Raw genomic sequence first — 21,954 nt, 5'->3', positions numbered from 1 at the left:
TCGAAACTTGGCCGTCATTCATGTAGCCAATCCAAATAACAAAGCATAAATCACATTTGCACATCAAATTGCTGGTCATGAGGGCAAAACATGGGAATTGGCATCCAATAAGACATGAGATTTTCTCTCAATATGATCTTGATCAAAGAGCTCTTTTTCACCAATTATGCCAAACGTGATACTTGGTAGAGCAATTGACTTACAAAAACAACAACTTTTCCTTATGTCATTGAAAAGACATGGGCACATTTGAATGTGTTGCATCTATCTCATTGTTATGTTTTCTAATCGCGTATTTGTCAGGAAATTTGCAAAAATTACATGGATTTTTCTTGATTTTCTAACTCGTGACTTGAGAACAGGGTGGTCTCATATGGTCACGTACGTTTTGTCCACGTACGAAGACGTACGGTACTCATCGAACTAGAAAATTTTATGTCGTACGACATGGTTACGTACGTTCAAAAATAAAAACACGCAATTCTTAACCCTAGATTTTACACTTGGGACAATTAGACAATTGATTATCACATTGGACAAGAAGGCAACTTGCAAGTCCGCTCTTGTCCGTTGTTCGTCGAGCTTCTTGGTGTGCATGTCCGCATAGGATGGACCCGTCCACCCCTCATGGACCGACGGCTGCAATAGCTTTCACCATCCTCTTCCACCGCTCTAGTCGAAGGATGTTGAAAGCAAGATTACACTCAAAGATGGTGCGTGCAATCTCAATGTCCGCAAGCCTTTGTCTCTCTTTGAGGAAAGACAATGGACCAGAGCTCAAACCCACCGATTGCGAGAGAGGCTTGCCTTGCTTGCTTTGGAGGACGGCCACTAGCACTTGTCGACGCCTTCTTCTTATTGGTAGCCATTGAGCTTCCCGTCGTGTCACCGGTTGCAATGGAGGTAGAGGGAGAAGGGCCGCTTGTATCCTCCTCCGAGTCGGTAATATCTATGTCGGGCGCCACTATCTCCTCTTGGGCTCTCTTCATCCCCACCTTGCACGTTTTCAAAGAGAGAGAGAGAGAGAGAGAGAGAGAGAGAGAGAGAGGAGCCTAATGGAATCCAAGGTGAAGGACCAAAGCAATGAGAGAGACGGAGAGGGAGAGGGAGAGGGAGAGAGAGAGTAGTCTAATGGAATCTAAAGTTGTGTGTATGTGTGTGTGTGTGTGTGAGAGAGAGAGAGAGAGAGAGAGAGAGAGAGAGAGGAGGCTCAAGGCATGTGGGAGGTGAGGGGGGGGGATCCTAGGCTAGGTGGGAGGGATCCTATGCCAAAAGGTAACCCAAAAACTTCCCAAAAAAAAGCGCAGTCAACGGAACTAAAAAACCGGTCAAACGTACTAAAAAAACATCGGGCGCAACGGACGCCTTGACCGGACAGGACGCCACCGTACGCCTCGTTCCGTCCGACGGACGAGAACAACCCTGCTTGAGAATAGCTTGTCATGACACACAAACAAAGATGCTCTTGATCATGAGCACACTTAGCTACAAAGTGGACATGCAACTTCTATTGTAGTGGTATCTCATGCACAAGCAATATTTGTATTGTAAATCCATTGTGCGCGCGCACGAGAGAACGGTGCGTGGTGGTTGCATATACAAGGATTTGCAAATTGTCTTGCAAGACATGGTGGTGTGATGAATTGCTAAATAGCAAGGTTGTGTTTGTTATTGGTGCATTGAAATGTTAACAGAAAGCTAGTTTTGTCATTGGTTGGCGGACTCTTTTAAAACCTAGCACTACAACCAAAGCCTTTTGAATACATACACGGCATTCATCGTAATTCTGCATGAAAAAAAACGGCCTCATTAAATTGTCAATACAGATTATATTGTAAATGGTCTCACTTGATAATTCTACACATAGTTTTTAATTAATAAAATACAAAAATAGTGCCAGGGGTGCCCATTCAGGGCCCAAGAATCTCCAAAAGGGACTCCACCTTTCCTGCATCTTCTTCAGTTTCAAGTCCAAGGCCCAATTGAGACTATGCACTCGACCAGCTGACACCAGGGCGAGTTACTGCTATATCGAGCACTGGCTTGTCAGCAAATTGAAACTACGCTTCTGGACTCACCATTCTTATGGGCGACAATACCCCCTCAGATGTGAGAGCCTTTCACCTTGTAGAGAGGGAAATGCATCTGCATAGTGTGAGTGTGGACGCATCCCTGTTATCGATTGGTCGCACTATATCTTCTTCTCAGCAATCACTCCAATCACTCTTGGCCCCCTACATATATTTATACATATAATTTGACTCTACTAGGATCCTTGCTTTTTTAATGCCATCTTGCCACTAACCCTTGCTACTTTGCCAGCTATCCCTACATGTTGGACTCCTTACTAGGAACAAATTTACTTAGCTCTTTTCTTTAAAAAATTGCTTGAAAAACCTACGTATCGAAATTTAAGAGGTAAATAGACTACATTGGGGGATAGATGACAAGATACTACAATTGGCTCTTCCGGAAACACAAGAAGATTTAGAAATTCTCATGTAGAAAAAGGGAGCCTTTTTCAGTGTTTTTCATACGATACATATCATCATGAGGTTCTGTTCGGGAGACACCGCATACCTAGCTAGGTACGATTGGAGGCAGCGGACCGCCGGCCCGGTGGGAATCGTACCTAGCTAGGTATGCTGTGCCTCCCTCACAAAAGCTCATGATGTTGATCTAAGTCCTAATGTGGGAATTATTGTGAGAATCTGTCCAAAGCTTCTTGTGAAAAAGGGAGGAGCACCAACGATCCTTTTGGAGTACTATGCTCATCAAAGTGGTTCAGGGCAGGATTACAATATTCTCTACTAATTTCATTTATACTATGCCTCTCTACAGCCATGAGTCAGGCACACTTCCACATATTTGGACATTTTTCAACTATTGTTCAGTTCCAAGGGGACAAAGAATCTTCACTACTCAATAATACCGCCATACATACTTAGGCCCATGTCACATACATCCCAACAAAGAATTGGTGCATGAGATGGTCGGTACAAAATGCCGCCATGGACTTTCCTTGTCACACGCAATGGAGGTCATACTACATAGCATTACATCCAGCATGGCTACTATCTCTTGACCAACAACGCCGGTCTGATGGGTAACCCCTTCCGCTCGCCCAATCCCCCCATAGCAACGTGCGTACAGGTGATTGCTTTGCAAAAAACAAAAACGTTGAGTTCAAATTTTTACTAGATTGCGGTCCGCCAGGTAGGCCAGACAGCTCTTCGTGGAGCATGCCCAAGAAAGGCCATGTCAGACATGGGTGACACCCATGTGTGACACAGGCCTCAATAATACTGCCCTGTTCTTTTGTGTGGTGTGTGTGTGTGTGTGTGTGGGGGGGGGGGGGGGGAGAGATATCACATGCTTAGAAGTAGAAGAACGTGAACTTTTACCAAAACGTCCCTCCATGGACAACGTTAGTCAGCATAAAATGGAGATATGCTAATTAGATATGATGATGAGCTACACTATAAAAATGCATATAGAATTATATACCACCAAAAATCTCTTGGAACACTTGGAACAAGGAATCTAAATGTAATGTGTATGCTCTTCCATTGAAGAGTGCTCCAAACATGACCCAAAAAGTCCATCAATTCCATGGTGCTACATGATCAAAAAGCTACTAATTTTAGAAACTAGGGCTCGTCCATCATGCAACGCATACTTATCAGTTACCTGTTAAAATAACCATGTTTGATAAATGGTCACATGCACCAATTCTTTGTCTTAAATGCAGCTATGCAAGCCTTTTTGTAAGTATGCCGAATTTGGTTGGCATGATTGTGTACTAAAAACATACAATACTGATTCTTCATTCACAATGTAGGTTACGATTCCTGCGCCTTACACGCATGCACGTTTACACATTGACATACAAATGTCCCCTTTGGAGAGCATGTTGCAAAACGCTTTGGAGTCGAGCACGCAGCTATGAGCAAGTAAAACCTGCCATTCTACACTTACCACATATGACAAAAAAGAGTACCAGCATTTTGTCACACAAAATCCTTACTATCTTTGACAGCTGAAGCAGCTTGGCTGTGGTCTTCGTCCAGAAACAGGTCCCAATGCCCATCCCACTTGATGAAAAATTCCGTATCCCTCAAATACTGCACACGATGAAGGTCTCCTGCTGGAGTGTAGAGGAAATCCCCGGGGCCAAGCTCATAAGCTTCCTTCTTTGTAAGATTCTGCACCCGTTTCTTGCCATAAGAGACTATCAGATCATGCCCAAATGTATGATGATGGGCAGGTTCCAAGCTTCCGGCTTTGAAGCGCACAACCGCCGACGTTGGGTCGTTTCTAAGTATAGTCATGGAGCCACCAGGCATAATATCAATGGGATCAAAAGTCCGATTGGCGGCTAGGCTACAAAGAGCACATGGTCTCTGCCTCGCCAGGGATTCTAGCCATAGCTACAACAGAATCATCAAGAAACTTCTGGATCTCATCGGGCCATGGCTGATTGTCATTTGCAGGGCAGACGGACTTAAACGAAGTAGAGAGCCAGGTATCAAGAATGGCCTTACCTTGGTCCGGGAAGGTGTATTTTGCACCAAGCGCAAGCACATTTGAGTTGTTGATGGATCTGCAGTTCTGCGCATCTGCAACAGAATTGCAAGTCGCTGCGTAGATGCCCGAAAACTTGTTGGCAAACATGGAGACACCAACCCCGGTTCCGCAAACACAGAGCCCAAGGGTTTTTTGCTTCTTGTCCTCCCTCTCCTTCTGAAGTTGCCGAAACCCTCTTTCCCACCTCCTCTCCTGCCGTATAGTAGGGAAGGATGCCTAAATCTTCCACTGGAACGCCCTTCTCCTTCAGATGCACCACCAGTTCTTTCAATAATGGCTCCCCAAACCCATCTGCAGCTGCGATAATCTTCAGGGTGCTTCTTCCCTCCATCACTCTCTCACACAGTCTCTCTCCTCCCACACTACAAATTTCCCCGGCGCCCCTCTTGCCTAAAACGTCTTGAGTTCAAGACTGACAGATCTCTTGGCCCCCCCCTTTTCACTGTCTCTCTCTCACACACACACACACACACTAACAAGAAGAGCATTTTTGAAACCAATCTCAAGAGGCTGTACACACACACACACACACACACAAGAAGAGCATTTTTTAAACCAATCTCAAGGGGTTGGAGAGAGAGAGAGAGAGAGAGAATAAGAAGAGGAAATGTGATTGGTCATCCCAATGCCCTCTTGAGCAACAGGTTTTGAGTTCAAGCTTTGTCAGATAGATCATTGAGGTCTCTTCTCTTCTCAATCTCAGGTATGTTGGAGTCAAAGTTGAGCACTTATGCAGAGCGTGAGAGCCTCATGGAAGTAGGACACGCAACCTTTATAATAATTTTTCCTAGAATCTTAAACACCAAAATAGGTATGTTTCAAGCATAAATTCTACTGGTTCTTGAGATTATTCCTACAACATTAAAAATTCTCTCCTCTTTTCTCTTCTCTTCTCTCTCATATGTGGTGTTCGAGTCAAAGTTGAGCACTTATGCATAGTGTGAGGGCCTCATGCCCCAAGACAAGCAGGTTTTAGACATCAATTCTCTTCTATAAATCACATTTTCACACTTAGATGTTTTTTATACAATAGACAAGGTATTACACGTCGGTAACAATGCCACTATCTAGGACATGGTCGAGGGAGGAAGGGAGGTAAGGAGCTCGAGGTCACCACCAAACCATAGAAGGTTAGAGAGTGCACCTTGCACTACACTATGCAAATATGATGAGGATAACACCTCGAAGCCCGACTATATAGTCGTGGCCTACCTATCCACACTAGTCCAATCACCAACTACTTGGTATTGAAACTAAAATCGAGAGAGAGAGAGAGACCAATTAAAAGATAACCCCCTATGTGCCCAATAGAACTCGAGCTGGCCTCTTAGTTTAGTGGTTTGTTACGTAAAGGATGGCTAAAGCCTAAAGACAAAGCTTTAAAAGAAAGCAAAATTGAAGCAAAGCAATCTTTGCCACGGGCACTACAACCTTGATCGCCCTCAACGCTGAACCTCGAGCACACTCGGAATCTACTCTTCAGTGGCCTGCTCTCGATGCGAGGTCGAGATCTGCGACCACTATGTGAAGAGAGTGTAAGCATAATTTGTATAACCCGAAGAATTCTAGTGGCTTTACCCTACAACCATAATCTCAATGCAATGTGCAAACCGCTTTGAGGCTAGACTCTTCTTGAGAGCATATGCAGGGTTGTCATCTATATGAACCTTGACTTTCTTGATGCAGATAACATCATGAGGCCTGCCATTGATAGAATATACTTACAACAAATCAACGGTAAATTTTTGTTGTGTCTAACAACAACGTTGAACTTTAAAATAGAAGAGTATCATAATCGCACCCTCTTCGTATAAAGTAATGTGCGACAAAATAAAAAATAAACGAGAGGAAAAGGTGGACAGAGAGTGAGATTCCATGCATTATCACAGATGAGAAGAGAGAGTTTTTTTCCTTTTGCTACTCCACGCATCAAGAAAAGGGGTAGAGAGAGAGAGAGAGAGAGAGAGAGAGAGAGAGAGAGAGAGAGAGAGAGAGAGAGAGAGAGAGAGAGAGAGAATTATAGAAAGAAAACCACCATCTAAAACAATAGTTGGAGATGCTACAAGAGCTACTGATTAACAATGTAGAAGAGGAAACAAGAAGAGACGAGAAGGTGCAGCAACAACTAGCAGAATTGAGGCAAGAGGTAGAGCGGGCACAAGGCCAAGCTACAGATCTGGGTCAAAGAGACTCAGGAGTCAACGCCCAGCAAGAGCCTATGGAGATTCCAAAAATCTCAGAAGAACTTATATTGGTGAGATACCCCACAGATCCAAGAAGAAGGGCAAGAGATAACACCTGAAGAGGAGGCCCGCCTTCGCAGTTTAATAGAGAAGGCCACTGAAGAAAGTGCTAAAGCAATGGTAGAGTGGGAGTAGAGGATGCTACACTTTGTGGGAGTTATAAATCTAGACACAAATGTAATAAGAGAGGAATGGATGCAGCCATCCCTCCCCACCCTTTGCTAAAATATGAAGTGCTCTCAATGAAGAAGCGCATTCAGGCAGAGGAGATGACACCATTATTTGATGGCAACATAAAAGATCAATAAGTCTCCAAAATAATAGTAGATTCATAGCCTAAATGGCAAAAAGGATGGCTCACAAAGTATCCATCATACCTCGTATGTCTGGTTGATGCATCGAAGTTCGTATGAGATGATGTTTCTTCCTACCCAGTATCGAGGATGAGAACCTGGAGAGACCACTCACGGTTACTGGAGAAGCACCCTAACTGGCTCAATTATCCTAAGCTTCCACCACCCAAAGAAGGAGAGAGAATAAGTGGAACTTATAAGGTGAAAGCCCTAACGAGCGCCATTAAGCTTTTCACTGGCTCTCATGACTTGACGTATGTGTTGTACTCTAGTGCTCCTCCTATCGACTGCAGGCCCCCTCCTACTGTAGTCGACAATAGGAGGAGGGGGGCTGCAGTCAACAAGAGGAGCACTAGAGTACATGAGGAATTTGAGGCCACCAAATGAAGGAATAGAGGGTTGGCTTGGGGCCGCACGCGTGCGCGCCACTACAAGTTTCAGACTCTTTTCTACCTGAGAAAAGGAACATGAAAAACAGAATTTCCATCGGGTGGATGGGAAACACAATTTTTGTGCGATTTTTTGGGTGGGAAAAACAAGATTTCGAGTATAATTTCCTCCCTCCCAGTGTTTGAGTTGTCACGGTGCCGTGACAACCCCCTTTCACATGGTAAAAAAACACCTTCACATAGTAAAAAGTCGTTTATACACTCAAAAATCTTGTTTTGTACATCGCTCTAATAATCCTCTATTGTTAGGTTTTTTCTAGTTGGTAGTGTGAAAATAGGTGTAAAAGAGCACCTTTTCTCAACGGTAGAAAAAAGTCTGAGACTTGTAGTGGTTGTCACAAAAAAAAAAGGTGGATGCACTGGATGTAGGGTGGCATGCCGAAAGTTGAAGGGTCGCTTGGTGCTACAGATTGGAGACTAGAAGGGAAGGTGTAAAGAAGAGGGCCGCAAAATAGTGCACAAAGGGTGTGCCATTCAAGGAAGGGACTGCAAAGGCAGCCGGAGGCTAAATACAAGCAAAGGAACGGCCTCCATATCAGGTAGGGGAGGCAACCAACTGCATAGAAGGTGAGTGCTACCTTCTAAGAGTGAAGGACCGCAAGCCACTGGTTTGGAGATGATGGCCTCGAGCACTTGAGGGGTTGAAATCAATCAGACATGGAGTGCTACATACTGAGATGTACTATGAGCAAAGAGGACGTACAAGAGAAAAAGCATGATGTCATGCTTGAAGGGACCGACCCACCGACAAGAAGAAGGGAAACTAAAACTCTACCCGTACTCCCATTTTTTGAAAGATTTTGCTATAATACTTTCCCACTCTGCTCTCAAATTAGTATCAATTTTCACTTTTGTTCTCTGGGCAGTTAGGATGCTTGCGTCTAATTATATACTTCAATGGCTGGAAAATTCTATGTAAGTGTGTGTAATAACTAGGGGATAGGGGTGTTGTGGGAACCCTGGGCTATAGAGAGGCAACTGGTTGTGTACTAGGTGTGTTCCTCATTCCCCCTCTCCATATTATGGTGCCCCCATTGAGGAGCACACTGATTTCTCTAGTGATGGCATGGTTCAATAACATGGTTCTAGATTGTGAGCTAGCATTCACAGGTGAAGAGGATGCTAAAGATTGGATATCAGATATGGAGCTATGGATGTTTTTTATGCACATAGTGACCTACAAAGATAAGTTGAGGGTTGTAACACTAGTGATGTGAGGGAAAGCTAAAGCTTGATTCGAGGTGTTGGAAGTTCCTGATTCGTAGTCATGGAAGGTGGTTAGAGCTTATTTTATCCAAGGCTTCAAGCAGAGAATTTTGATTGCAGATTTGGGTGCAAAAATCAAAATATTCAAGCAAGATGTGCGTGAAAAATTTGGTGTGTTTTTAGAAAGGTTTGAAGCTATTTAAAGGCAAATAGTTGCTCCTACCTAGTTGCAAAATGGTGATAATTTCCAGTTTGAGAGATTCCTGGCATGTCTACACCCAAAGATAAGAGAGGATGTGGATTATGGAGATCCAAAGAGTTATACCAACACAATGTTGCTTTGCAAGAATCAAGAGTAGGAAGGAAAAAGCAAAAGTTGGAGCTAGGGATCTTCAATCTTGAAGATTATGCTATTGCACTGTGCAAAGAGAAGCCACAAGCAAGCAGAATTGCATCAATTATAGCTGATTAGGGGCTCTATATCTTGGTCTTTACAACTCTATGTTTGGGGCTATTGGGGGAAGGTTATTCCAGGGGGGAGGAGCCTACAAATCATCACACATGACAATACTATGGTGTGTATGCAAAAGGAGTGATCAAGATCCGCATGTTCACAAGGTGGTTGTGAAGCTTTGGAGGTGGAGCAAAGTTTACTCCATGTTGCTATGGAATGCAAGGTTCAAGGAGGGTTCAACAAGAATGGCCGAGCAAAAGAGGAAGAAGAAAAAGAGGTCGAACGAAGTAAAATGATGTTGAGTCAAAATGTTTGAGATGAATCTATTTCTGATGTCTCAGGCTTTAACAAGAGACACATTGTGTTGATCATTTTTCTAGTGTACCAAAGTTTAAAATTGGCAATAGAACATATATTTTTATCCATGACATTTAGACTATTTTTTGTTGTCAAGATTTTGTAGTGGCCATCGAGTCTCCAAATTCCAAGAGGAGAGGAGTGGGGTTGTTCTTGAAGACAATAATGATAATGAGGTGATAGAAAGCTCCAATAACCCAATGGAGTGCCTCAAAGACAAAAAATTATAAAGTGGTGCTCCCAAATGAAGCCACCTTCCAAGCAATTGGTAATAACCTTAGGCCCTCAAGCATAGTAGAGGATTCTCTTATCTACCACTAAGATCGAGCGAGTTGGTGGACCTAAGGAGGGATGAACTTTGAATGCAAAACAAGAGCTTCATTAGTAAGGACCCTCTCTCTCTCTCTCTCTCTCTCTCTCTCTCTCTCTCGCCTCATCGAATGAATTTCTTTGTCATCAAACATGAGAGTATAATGGAAGGGAAGACACCATATCACAATATCTTGCAAAATCTTTTGAGGAACCCATCCTTATCTTTCACAATGGAATGTTACAAGAGGCGACTATTGCTACATCTGCCTTGAAGATACTCTCATGCTTCTTAGGTGGATCAATGCTATCATAGAATCCCGACAAAGTTATACTCATCAATAAAAGTTTTACAAAGCATGTTTTAGATACTATCATGGATATATAGGTGGTTGTGTAGCTTATTACTACACATACACAACAATGGCACTCTCTTTAGGGAAACACAATGGAAACGAGCTCTTATAGTATGGATGATCCAATATAGAGACGAAGCGCCAAAGATATATGTAAAGCATCAACAAATTAAAACACAAATTAGCATTTGTGTAATATTGTGACCTGTACTTGATGTGTTGAACACTTAGAGTCTAATGCTTCCCTTCTCTATGATTCACATATTCCATTGTCTCCCCCCACTTTCTTTGGCTTTCATGAGCACTTGAGTTGTTGAATGCCTCTGACTATCTAATCCCTTTTTGTTATAAATGCCTAATTATTTGTTTGTTATTGAAGAGGCTAATACTTACTTTTGCTGCATGCGATGAAGGATTGTATGATAGAACCATTAAAATAGCCCTTTCAAATTGTTTGCCTTGTCTCAAGAGCCACCATGCTATGTGTGTCTGAAGTAAGCATTCCTAACAATGTGTAGATTTATCCATTATAGATACTTAACTTGCTAATATAGGTGGAGTGATAATTCCTCCCATGCTTTACTAGCTTCACATCTTTTGTGTTCGGAGGTTTAGATAAAAACTTGTGTGCCTTCATCTCATCAATGGATGGTTTTCAAGGTGCGTCCTTGTCTTTGGTTGATATTTTTTTATCAACTCGTTGGATTTTGATGTTCCCCCATGGAGACCCATATTTGACAATACTAGTTCAAGGACCTCTAGAGCCACTTGTTGCTCACTTGACTTCTTGATTTTCCTAGCAAATCCAATGTAGAGATATATTAGCTTCTCCACAATTCTGCAAAGAGCATGCATTGTATAAATGTGGACATTAACAAATGAAATGGCTAAAATTGGACAAAAATTAGGGTTTTTATTGTGACGAATATGAGTCTTTCTCCACCACTTTAGGTCACCTTTGCAAATCCATGCAAAAGAAGCATGGAGACCTTGCCATGACACCCATTCCATGATTATATATGCACTTCAGTGTTTTGCAGTCATGTGCAAGATACAATTGGAGTTGAAAGTCTTCCCTTTTATGCATCACCAATACCTCTCCTCAATTCATTTGTTTGTCCAATTGTATCAGGAATAGTAGTTTGATAGAAGAACCAAAATAAAATTTCATGGTCCTCTTTCTTTACTTGTAAGATCAATCCTTATGTGATGTGAAATTAAATGCATAATTTTAGTACAAAAGTTGGTCACTAGAGCTGCAAAGTTGGAAGAAAATGAATTATCTCAAATGCACCTTTAATTTTTTTTTACTTGACACTCAAATACAAAGGATTATCTAGGGACATTTTGAAAGTTCTGTATTCATTAATGTGATTGTGACTTACTCTAGCCTCTTCAAATGTGACATTGTATAGATCTACCATTTGTGTTTGTAACATAGCAAGTTCCATGAGATACTATTGTTCTCATCATCCTAAGTTATAGTTTTTCCTTGGCCTTTGTAAATACCTTGAATATGAAAGGGACATCCAAGGAAGTCAATATGTGTGTGGTTGAGATGAAGTCTCTCTTTCTAGATATTGCTATTGTTGGTAATAGCTTAGATTTTATCTCCTTCTTCATAAATATAGAGGAGATAGATTATTGATTAGCTGAATATCCTCTCTTGCTCATGCCAAGGGAGCCAAGTGTGCCCTATGTTTCATTATGAGATACTACACTCTTGTACATAAAGTGATTGACCGCATCTCACTGAAAAACCTTAAACTTTTTGTTATAAACAATATCCTTTGTAGCACTACTAATTATTAGGGGCTTCTACTACTTTCTTACATTGGCTTTATGATCATTGTTTTGTTTGTCCAAATAGATAGCGTGTCTACAAAGGAAGCAATATCGACATAAGAAACCAACTAGTTTCGTTCAAATAGTTTAGAATATTTAGAATCCCCACCTCAATTCTTGGATTCTTTTCTTAAGAGCACCGAAGCTAGCCTTCAAGGCTTCAAGATTTTGTAGTTTCTTCTTTTGCACACAAGCATCTAAGCTCGTATCTTTATTTTGTAACATCCGTACCTTATCTCAAAAGACCTATAATTCTTGTGTGTGTTGCAACAATTTTTTTTTGTCATTATAATGCAAATCAAAAATAGTATAATCTCATCTTCTTATCAATACACCATGCATTGATGAGTTTCAGCTTGGTCAATTAGAGCCTTACAATATCCAAACAATCCATTCTCTCCATCACCAGCAAAGTTCAATAAATCAATAAGATTTGCAGATGTATGAAAGGCATTAGTCATAAAATTCAAAGGATAGAGTATCTACATGTTTTACTCCCTTTGCTTTGAGTCTTTCTTTCTCTATGAGTGTCACTTATGTGTTAATATTGATTCTCTTACATGATGGCTTATACTGAGGATCCAATTCAATGTGTAAATGATATTTAGGATCTTTGGTGAGGATGTCTATGTGTTACCATATACATGTGGTAGTGATGTGTGTGAACACACTAGGACCGCCTGGGCATTTTTTCCTCTTTAGGAGGTATTTTTCCCCCGTGCATTGTATATACGCCCATCATTCTAGGGCTATCTATATTTTCCATTGCACACCAAGTAACACACTCTCTATTGTGTGCCTTGAGCTTCCTTCATCTTCTCCAAGCTGTGTGTGTTTCTCTGCAACCCTAATTCCAACAATTGGTATCAGAGTAGGTTACGTCCTTCTGGGCTTAGTCGCCAGCTACTATAGCACACGCCTGTTCACTTTCTCCGATTATAGTGAGGTTTGGCGAGCATTTGCAGGTCAACAAATATTTTGGGCAAACTCGTAGAGCTCAGTCTGCTTAGATTTTTGATTCGGGCTCATTTCAACCTCCGTTTCCACTATAGGCAGGTTTGCACATGCAATTTTGTCATTTTGTGCAGAATTTTTGTCAGTGCTATTTTCTGCATAACAGGTGCCTTACAGTCTTCTACGGTTTGTGCTATATAGCACGTGTTGTTGCCGCTCCATTTCTCCTATTTTCGGGCAGTTTTCACATCAAGTTCAGCATTTACCATGGCTAACAACAACACAGATGTCTTCAAGATGTTTGCTGCTGAGGACAGGTTGGATGGGGACAATTACACTATGTGGGCTTATATGATGCAACACGTTCTTGTGTCAAAGGGCATCTAGAATATTGTGCAGGGCATTGATATACATCCTGGTTCTGAGGATGTAGGCGATGTTGAGGATGTTGCAGGTCTTGCTGCAAGGATTGCTGCTATTAGAGTTGTTTTGTCTACGGAAGAACAAGCTCGTTGGGATGTAAAGGATGCACAGACTCATGCATTGATTGTGTTGTCTATGAAGCACACCATTGTTCCTCACATTTGTTCAGCAAAATATGCAAAACAGGTTTGGGATATTCTAGCTGGTCTTTATGCACGACACAATGAGGCTAAAATTGCTTAGCTGCGTAAAGAGCTGGAATCGAAGATTATGCATGAGGAAGATGATATGGAAACTTTCCTTGTTGGTGTCAAGGATATCAATGAGCAACTTATTTCTGCAGGTGAAGTCATTTCGGATAGTTCCCTTGTGCAAACTGTTCTTGATGCCTTACCAGATTCTTACCAGACTTTTGCTAGTACTTGGAGATTTATGACCCAAGGAAATCCTGAAGTTGTGATGCATTATGCACATTGCTGTTGCAAGAGTCACTTTCTAGAAAAAACAGGACTAGACAGTGTGCAGTTGAACAAGCTTTTATTGCTTCTCAGAGAAAGGGTGGTAACATCAATACATCCACTTCTTATGGTTCTGCTGCGAGTGGAAAAAATTATGTTCCTAATGCTTCTGCTAGCAACAATTTGTCTGGAAATTTTGGTGATAAGGGCAAAAAGAAAATGCGTTGCCATTATTGTAAATCTAATGATCACTTGATCAAGTCATGTCCTTAGTTGAAGGCCAAAGAGGCTAAGAAGAAAGAGGGTGGTTCCACTGCAAATGCTGGTTCCACTACAAATGTAGCCATTGTTGAGTCTTGTGTAAAAGGAGACTGTAATGCTGATGTTGATGCAGAATGGGCTTTTAGTGCAGAGTGCACTTACAATCCTAATGTCCATGATGCATGCTTGTCAGTTGCTGCAGATTCACATGTGTGGTATTTAGACAGCGGTGCTACAAAGCACATTCCCTCACATCGTGAATTGTTTACCTCTCTTGAGTCTGTCCCTCATGGGAATTCAGTCACTTGTGCCAGCAATGCCTCTTATCCGGTTTAGGGAGTTGGAAAGATTGTGCTCACTGCTGCAAATGGCATTTCCTTCACACTTGTTGATGCACTTTATGTACCCAGGATCAAGAAGAATCTCTTGTCTATATCCGCACTTGCTAGACTTGGACTTGTAGTCAAATTTGTGGATGACAGATGTACAATTCATGATCTCAGTTTTGGTGATGAAATTGTTGCATCTAGCCTTTTGTGCCATGGGCTATATAAGCTCACTTTGTATGACAAGTGTGGACAAAATTTTGCAAATGCTGTTGCAGATTCAAGGGCTATTTCACATGCAAAACTTTAGCATGCACGTTTTGGTCATCTGAATTTTGCCAGTTTGCTGCACTTGCAGAAATCTGATATGGTTTCTTCTTGCCACCTCTTGAAGCACTTGTCAAACATGTTTGTGAAGGCTATATTCTGGGTAAAATGCAGTGTTCTAAGTTTCCAAAGATGGTTCAATTAGGGCCACATGCATGTTGTAGCTTCTGCATAGTGATGTTTGTGGGCCCATGCAAACTCCGTCCTTGGGCAATTACCTGTACTTCATGACTTTCATTGATGATTACTCTAGGCATGTATGGGTATTTCCTCTTAAAGCGAAGTCCGAAGTTTTTATGTGCTTCAAAATTTTTTTGGCTATGGCTGAAAATGTCTCGAAATGTACTATGGACACCGTCCATTCCGATTGAGGGGGTGAGTATATGTCTCATGAATTTAATGCATTTCTGGCTAGTCATGGGATAAAACACCAATTTACAATGCCCTATACACCTCAACAAAATGGTGTTGCTGAGAGGAAAAATAGGTCACTTACGGAAATGGCACAATGTATGGTGAAAAGTTAAGCTTTGCCGCATTCTTTTTGGCTTGAGGCCATCATGTGTGCGACTTATGTACTTAACAGGTGTCCTACAAAAGCTTTGCAGTCTATTACTCCATATGAAGCATGGCATGATAGAAAGCCTTTTATTGAGCACATGCGTGTTTTTGGCTGTTCGGCATATGCTTTGGTGCCACAAACACAACGTAAAAAATTGGATGATAAGGCTGTCAAATGTATTTTTTTTTGTTATAGTGCTGAAAGCAAAGGTTATAGGTTGTATCATCCGCAAACAAAGCGTATTCTCGTTTCACGGGATGTAGTGTTTGTGGAAGATTCTGTTCAGCCCTTGCTGTCATGTACTAGGGACAATAGTGTAAGCTCATAGGACATTTATGACACTTTGTTGCCTCTTTTTAGTGGTGGAAGTTTGAATGTAAATTCCAATGAGGAAAATGTACAGCCTATGGGGGTTCCCGAAAATGGTACATATCAGCCTATTACTGATGCAGATGTACATGATGTACTTGATGAGGAAAGGGATGAAAATGAGCAGGCTAGAGGTATGCCAAAATGACTGATGCATACATTGCGTGACAGTAAATTGGATGCACCTTTGTCTAGTCGTACTCGTTCAGGCTCTCACCATGCATCTTATGCATCAGATTGTTATGCTTTGGCTGTTTCTAGCTTACATGATGTTGAGGAACCTCTCTCTTTTGATGAAGCACAGAGTTCAGAAAATTGGATGGATGCCATGTAATCACAATATGATGCACTTATAGAAAATGACACATGGACTTTATGTGATTTGCCTCCTGGCAAAAAGGCCATTGGTACGAAGTGGGTTTACAAGTTGAAATGCAAGCTGGATGGTGAGATCGATCGCCATAAGGCTCGACTTGTTGCAAAGGGTTATGCATAGCAAAAAGGCATAGATTATGAAGAGACTTTTGCTCCCACTTGTCGTATGACTACTGTGCATTCTCTATGTGCATTGGCAGCTCATTTTGGTTGGGATGTACATCAATCAGACATTGTTACTGCTTTCTTGAATGGTGACATATTTGAGGAAGTTTATGTAACGCAGCCTCGCGGTTTTGTCATGAAAGGACAAGAGGACAAAGTGTGAAAATGTAAGAAGGCTTTGTATGGGTTGAAGCAATCTCCTCGTGCTTGGTATGAGAAAGACGACACTCATTTGGTCAAACGAGGCTTTTGTAACAGTCCAACAGAAAGCACATTGTATGTAAAGCATGAGGGTGATTTACTTCTCATTGTGGTTCTTTATGTAGATGATTGGACCAAATGAGAGACATATTGTTGAATTTAAGGCTGATTTGAATGCTACTTTCAAGATGAAAGATTTGGGGCTGTTGCATCATTATTTCGGCATACAGTTTAAGCAGTGTGATGGTGGTATTGCCTTGTGTCAGAAAAGTTACGTAGGGAAATTCCTATGTAAGTTTGGACTTGAGGATTGCAAACCTATTGCCACTCCCATGGAAATAGGTTTGAAGCTGAGTCTACATGCTGCTGGCAATCCTGCTCATGTCACTCTTTACCAAACTGCTGTTGGCTGCCTCATTTCTGTATGCAACACGAGGCCAGATATTCAGTTTGCAGTCTCACAAGTTAGCAAATTTATGCATAGCATAGGGTCTAAGAATTGGCAAGTTGTCAAGAGGATTTTCCGCTACCTTAGTGGCACTTTACATCTTGGCTTGTTTTATTCCAAGGGGGGATCATTGCCGCCAGACTTACATGCTTTTTTGGACTCAGATTGGGCTGGTTGTTTTGACACGCAAGTGTCCACAAGTGGTTTTTGTTTCATGCTTGGGAATTCATGTATATCATGGTTGAGCAAGAAGCAACATACTGTGGCCACATCAAGTTGTGAGGCTAAGTACAGGGCACTTTTCACAACTACAATTATGTGTGTATGGCTTAGACGCCTTATGGCTGATTTGGGTGTTGGACAGGACACTGCCAACACTATCTACATTGATAGTCAGAGCGCATTGGCAGTTGCAAGGGACCCAGTTTTTCATGCTCGCAAAAAGCACATTGAGGTGCATTACCACTATGTCAGGGAGAGGCTCTCAGCAGGAGAGATTAGCTTGGCTTATGTGCCAACACAGGACAACCTTGCAGATCTTTTCACAAAGGCATTGTCTCGTGAGAAGCTTGAAGCTTTTCGGAAAGCTTTGGGCTTACTCCCCTTTGTGGACTGATCATGTCCTTAGGGCATGTCACTTCCCTTTACTCATGTGCCAGCTCTCATTCACCGCATCACTCCAAGGGGGATTTGTTACCATATACATGTGGTAGTGATGTGTATGAACACACTAGGACCACCGGGGCATTTTTTCCCTCTTTAGGAGGTTTTTTCCCCCCGTGCATTCTATATACGCCCATCATTCTAGGGCTATCTATCTTTTCCATTGCACGCCAAGTAACACACTCTCTAATGTGTGCCTTGAGATCCTCCATCTTCTCCAAGCTACGTGTGTTTCTCTGCAACCCTAATTCCAACACTATGGGTTGGACGAGAAAGTATTATTCCTCAATGCAAGAAAAAGAGGAGAAGAAAGCTGTGGAGATTTTGCAAAGAGAAGAATACAATCCTTGAACTTCCCTCCAAGATGATGAGGTGCATTCAATGTAATTGAAAAGAGACATTTCTCTATCATCACGATCATTATGGGTCTATGGAAATAATTTAGTTGCAAATATGCTTTTTGAATGGTTGTGCAATGGGTTCAAGCCAATTGGTCGGGCGCCCATCACTAACTCACTTATTCTTTATATAAAATAGAATAAGGAGCGTGAGAATTACTCAAGAAAATAGACACACCAAGGTGCATGCAAATGGTCACTATAGCACGAGCATCAGGCTTCTTCCACTATCATCAGTGAAGACACTTTCTTTACGCTCTTTCAATGGTTTTACAAGGCCCTTATTGACCAAAAATCAAGCATACACTACTTTCATATCAAGAAGTTTATGCCATCAAACTTCTTGATATAATACTCTTCTTTGTCAGAAGGTCTAGCCATAACTAACAAGAGTAAAAAACAAGAGACTAGAAATCTATGGCAAATTAATGTGGAAATTTTGAGAGAGTCTCCTCTGCTCAAAGGTATTGATAGTGCATCAAATGGCATAAACTGCTCAAAAAACATTGATAAAAGACTGTGAGCCTGGCATCATGAGCACTTATACCCTTCTATATATATATCCCATGGTGAGGTCACGAGTAGGGATCTCCATCAACATAATCCACCTTACACTGGGTAATCTCGCCCCCATTATTCAACTTCAAAAAAAACTCACGCACAATCCTCATAAAAGACTATGCAGACATGACTAGCTACAGTATCAGAAAAGGCTCTTCTACACTGTCTAAAAAAGGGCTCTTCTAGATTGAGTCTCAAAAATAGACAACACTACTAAATCATGCCAAAATAAATGGGTTTACAAGAAGAAGTTCACATCTGATGATCCTAAGCCTAAGTACAAGGCTAAGTTGGTTGCTAAGGGATTCAAGTACTAGAATGGAGTTGATTTTGATGAAATCTTCTTGCCCATGGTCAAGATGACTATAGTGCAAATAGTGCTTAGATTAGTAGCCTTTGAGGACATGGAGCTTTTCCAAAAGGATGCAAAGATATTCTTTCTTCACGAGGTTCTCAAGGAGGATGTTTACATGAAGCAACGTGAAGGCTTTGAGCATCCTAGTAGGGAGGAATCCCAAATCCTGCGAGAGTTTTTTCGAGCAGTTACTAAACCGACCAAAAATTATCAATTACAATTTTAAAAAGCCCAAACTAGTCAAGATACTTCTACTTAATTTAAAAATCATTGACAAATTGTTTTTATTTAGTTCTTACACACTATTCAAGCCAAGATAAAGGTGGTGGCTATTAGAGGACATTAAGTTGAAAATGGACGGTAATAGCACATTGCAAAGGAGACAAAGGATTTCACAAATGAACCATTAAAAAATGTGGTTGATTTTTCTCGTGTCAAGATGTAGATAAAAAGGAATAACTATGTACAATGTAGCTCATAGAAGCAAGGTCTATTTAGTGCATGAGGGACAAGCCTTTTCGAGTAGGAGCCCTTATAAACTTTCAAACCCAAGAAGTCACAAGGTATGGAACTAGGAATTGTCACCATGCAATTTTGTTGGGGTTGTACAAAGAAAGCACTATGAGGGTAGCTTAGATGTTGCCATTGTGATTTCCACTAGTAGCACGTCCACCTCAATCCTAGTTGTGTGCCATTTGTGTGTGCGCGCACATGCACACACATATGCTCACTATGCCCCTTACAAGTTTTAGAGTGAGGATCACATTTGAACATATTCAAGATTTTTCTCTTCACATTTTGAGCTTGGATCTTCCCCTGTATTACTTTCTCTCACAACCACCCCATGGACTCTCAATACATTCGCGGTCCTTAAGTATCACATGTCCATATTTGGTAGTATTCAAGCTTTTTTCTCTCAATATATCCATGGTCTTGAAGCGTCAAGTGCCCATTGATAAGCTCATTAGAGCATATGAAATGTTTCTTTGGTCTCATAGGCCATGTTTGACCTTTGATGATAGTAATACAATCTCTCTCTCTCTCTCTCTCTACAATCTCAATAGATATATGTGTGTGTGTGTGTGTGTGTGTTGAGATTGTTCCATTTATGTTGCAAGTTTTCTCATGTTCTCTTTTCTCTCTCTGTTTATCTCTCTAGAGCTCTTGCACAAAATGTTTGTGGTTCTCATTTACATAAGAATGATAAGTACTACAATAAAATCTTGTCTTTGTAGAGAAATCAACTTCAAGGCTACAAAGAATACAAAAAAGTGGTGGATCTTTATTCTACAAAAAACGCTCCTAGGTATACTCCTTGTGAGTCATTTCACCCACTAGCAATGTGCCAAGATCGGATGGCTCAAAACTCATATGAGTGGTCAAGACATGGAATCCTTAATGTATCCATATAATGAGACAAAGTCAACTATTGCCAAAAATGCAATCAACACCATGGCTAGTACCATTGTGAAAAGAGAGATTTTTAGGGCTTTTTTGACCTTGAAAATGAAATTGAATCTTGATGCACTCAACAAAAATATTTTCCAAATAGGATTTTTCTTTAGCATGAAGTTGTTATCATCTAGAAGGAGTACACAAATAGTGACTCCAACTTGGCTATGCCAGCAACCACTTCAACTACATCATATTCTAGGGCAGTTGTGCCCTACATGCTGATAAATACTAGGCTCCACATGCCCTACCTGCAACCTTCATGCATGTGTTGTAGGGAAACCATGATGCACATACTCTCTCTCTCTCTCTCTTTGTTAATTGAGCCGATGTCGGTTAAAAGAAGCTGCTAAAGACCGAAGACGTACAAATGCACATCAAAGAAAAATACAAAGAAGAAGTGAACATTGGGGATACACATTTTTTACATTTTCCAAAATGGCCATATATTGTAAATTCCCGATTTACTTCAAGCCATTGTAATATTTTTAATGTGTTACGGGCTCAATGGGAGTTCCATGATGTAAAGAATAGGTCAGTTAGTCGGCCTAAGTTGCAGATTTAGTAAGTTGTGGAGCCCTAAAGGCCTTGGGCGCTCGAAAATTGCATATTTTTACCCTAGGTATATAAGGCAGTGTGTAAAAGAAATTTGTTGAGACCACTCTTTGGTGAGAGCTCATGAGGTGTGTGGCTATGGAGTCCTTGAGCTTATCCTTGCTCGTGTGACTTGATTAACACTAATCAAGGCTTAATTCTCTTTCCTCTCTCATACTTCTTATGATTGTTAATGATGCTTTGATTAGCTAGATCGTAACTAATTAGTGGTTAATCTCGCTCTAATCTTGTGTGATTTCTCTCTAATCTTTGTGTGTGCATGTAGGTTTGATTGGAGTGCGGATACTCAATAGATCTATGTGTGTGCGCTTGTGATTAGTGTATTGCATGATAGGATTAGTAATGTGTGCATCTTACAATCATTAATATGTGTGATTGAGTTGATTTAAGGTGAAGGAAAGTGGATGTGGAGATTGTTAGACACCGTGGCTTAGCTCCTCCATAGGCCAAGAATCCCACTTCATCGAGTTATCGTTCGTGTTGTCATGATTATCTCACTAATCGTGTGAGTATTTCCATGCCCTAGCCGGGTAGCTCATCCCTCCAGATTGACAATTATTGTTGTTCATTGGAGCTATGCTACGTGTTGGTATACTTGCAATGCCCACCTCTCTCAGTTTTTCCACTACAATGACATGATACACAGTTTGTAAGGCCCCCATATGAGGAGAAGACAATGGTACACATATATTTGGTGGATTCCAGCTTTGCACGCTGATGAGATCTCTATTTGTGATCGTGGATGGTACGGAGCAAATTAAGGGTGAGAATTTTTATTCCTTTCGCCGGAATATCTTGGCTGGTGGATGACGGCCAGAAGACAATCGGAAAATGGCCGGCCGGTTGTCCATGGTCTTCGGCTGGTGGTCGGCGGCCGGTGGT

The 21,954-nt window shown here is 41.3% G+C and overlaps 1 protein-coding gene and 1 pseudogene across 1 annotated transcript; both read right to left on the bottom strand.

Annotated features, from left to right (window-relative positions):
- Window positions 1-3,752: 3,752 nt before the first annotated feature.
- On the bottom strand, window positions 3,753-5,022 carry LOC147457596 (DNA damage-repair/toleration protein DRT102-like). Its single transcript, XM_086513621.1, has one exon. It carries the CDS (start codon window positions 4,344-4,346, stop codon window positions 4,011-4,013), a length of 336 nt encoding a protein of 111 aa, XP_086369747.1. The 5' UTR covers window positions 4,347-5,022; the 3' UTR covers window positions 3,753-4,010.
- Window positions 4,384-4,918, bottom strand: LOC147457597 (DNA damage-repair/toleration protein DRT102 pseudogene; annotated as a pseudogene).
- Window positions 5,023-21,954: the final 16,932 nt, after the last annotated feature.

Source organism: Adiantum capillus-veneris, chromosome 5 (assembly GCF_014529385.1).
Source record: "Adiantum capillus-veneris isolate H3 chromosome 5, ASM1452938v2, whole genome shotgun sequence".
In the NCBI taxonomy this organism is placed as follows: Eukaryota; Viridiplantae; Streptophyta; class Polypodiopsida; order Polypodiales; family Pteridaceae; genus Adiantum; species Adiantum capillus-veneris.
Note: the sequence above shows the minus strand (reverse complement) of the source record. Positions and strands in the feature narration are given on the sequence as shown.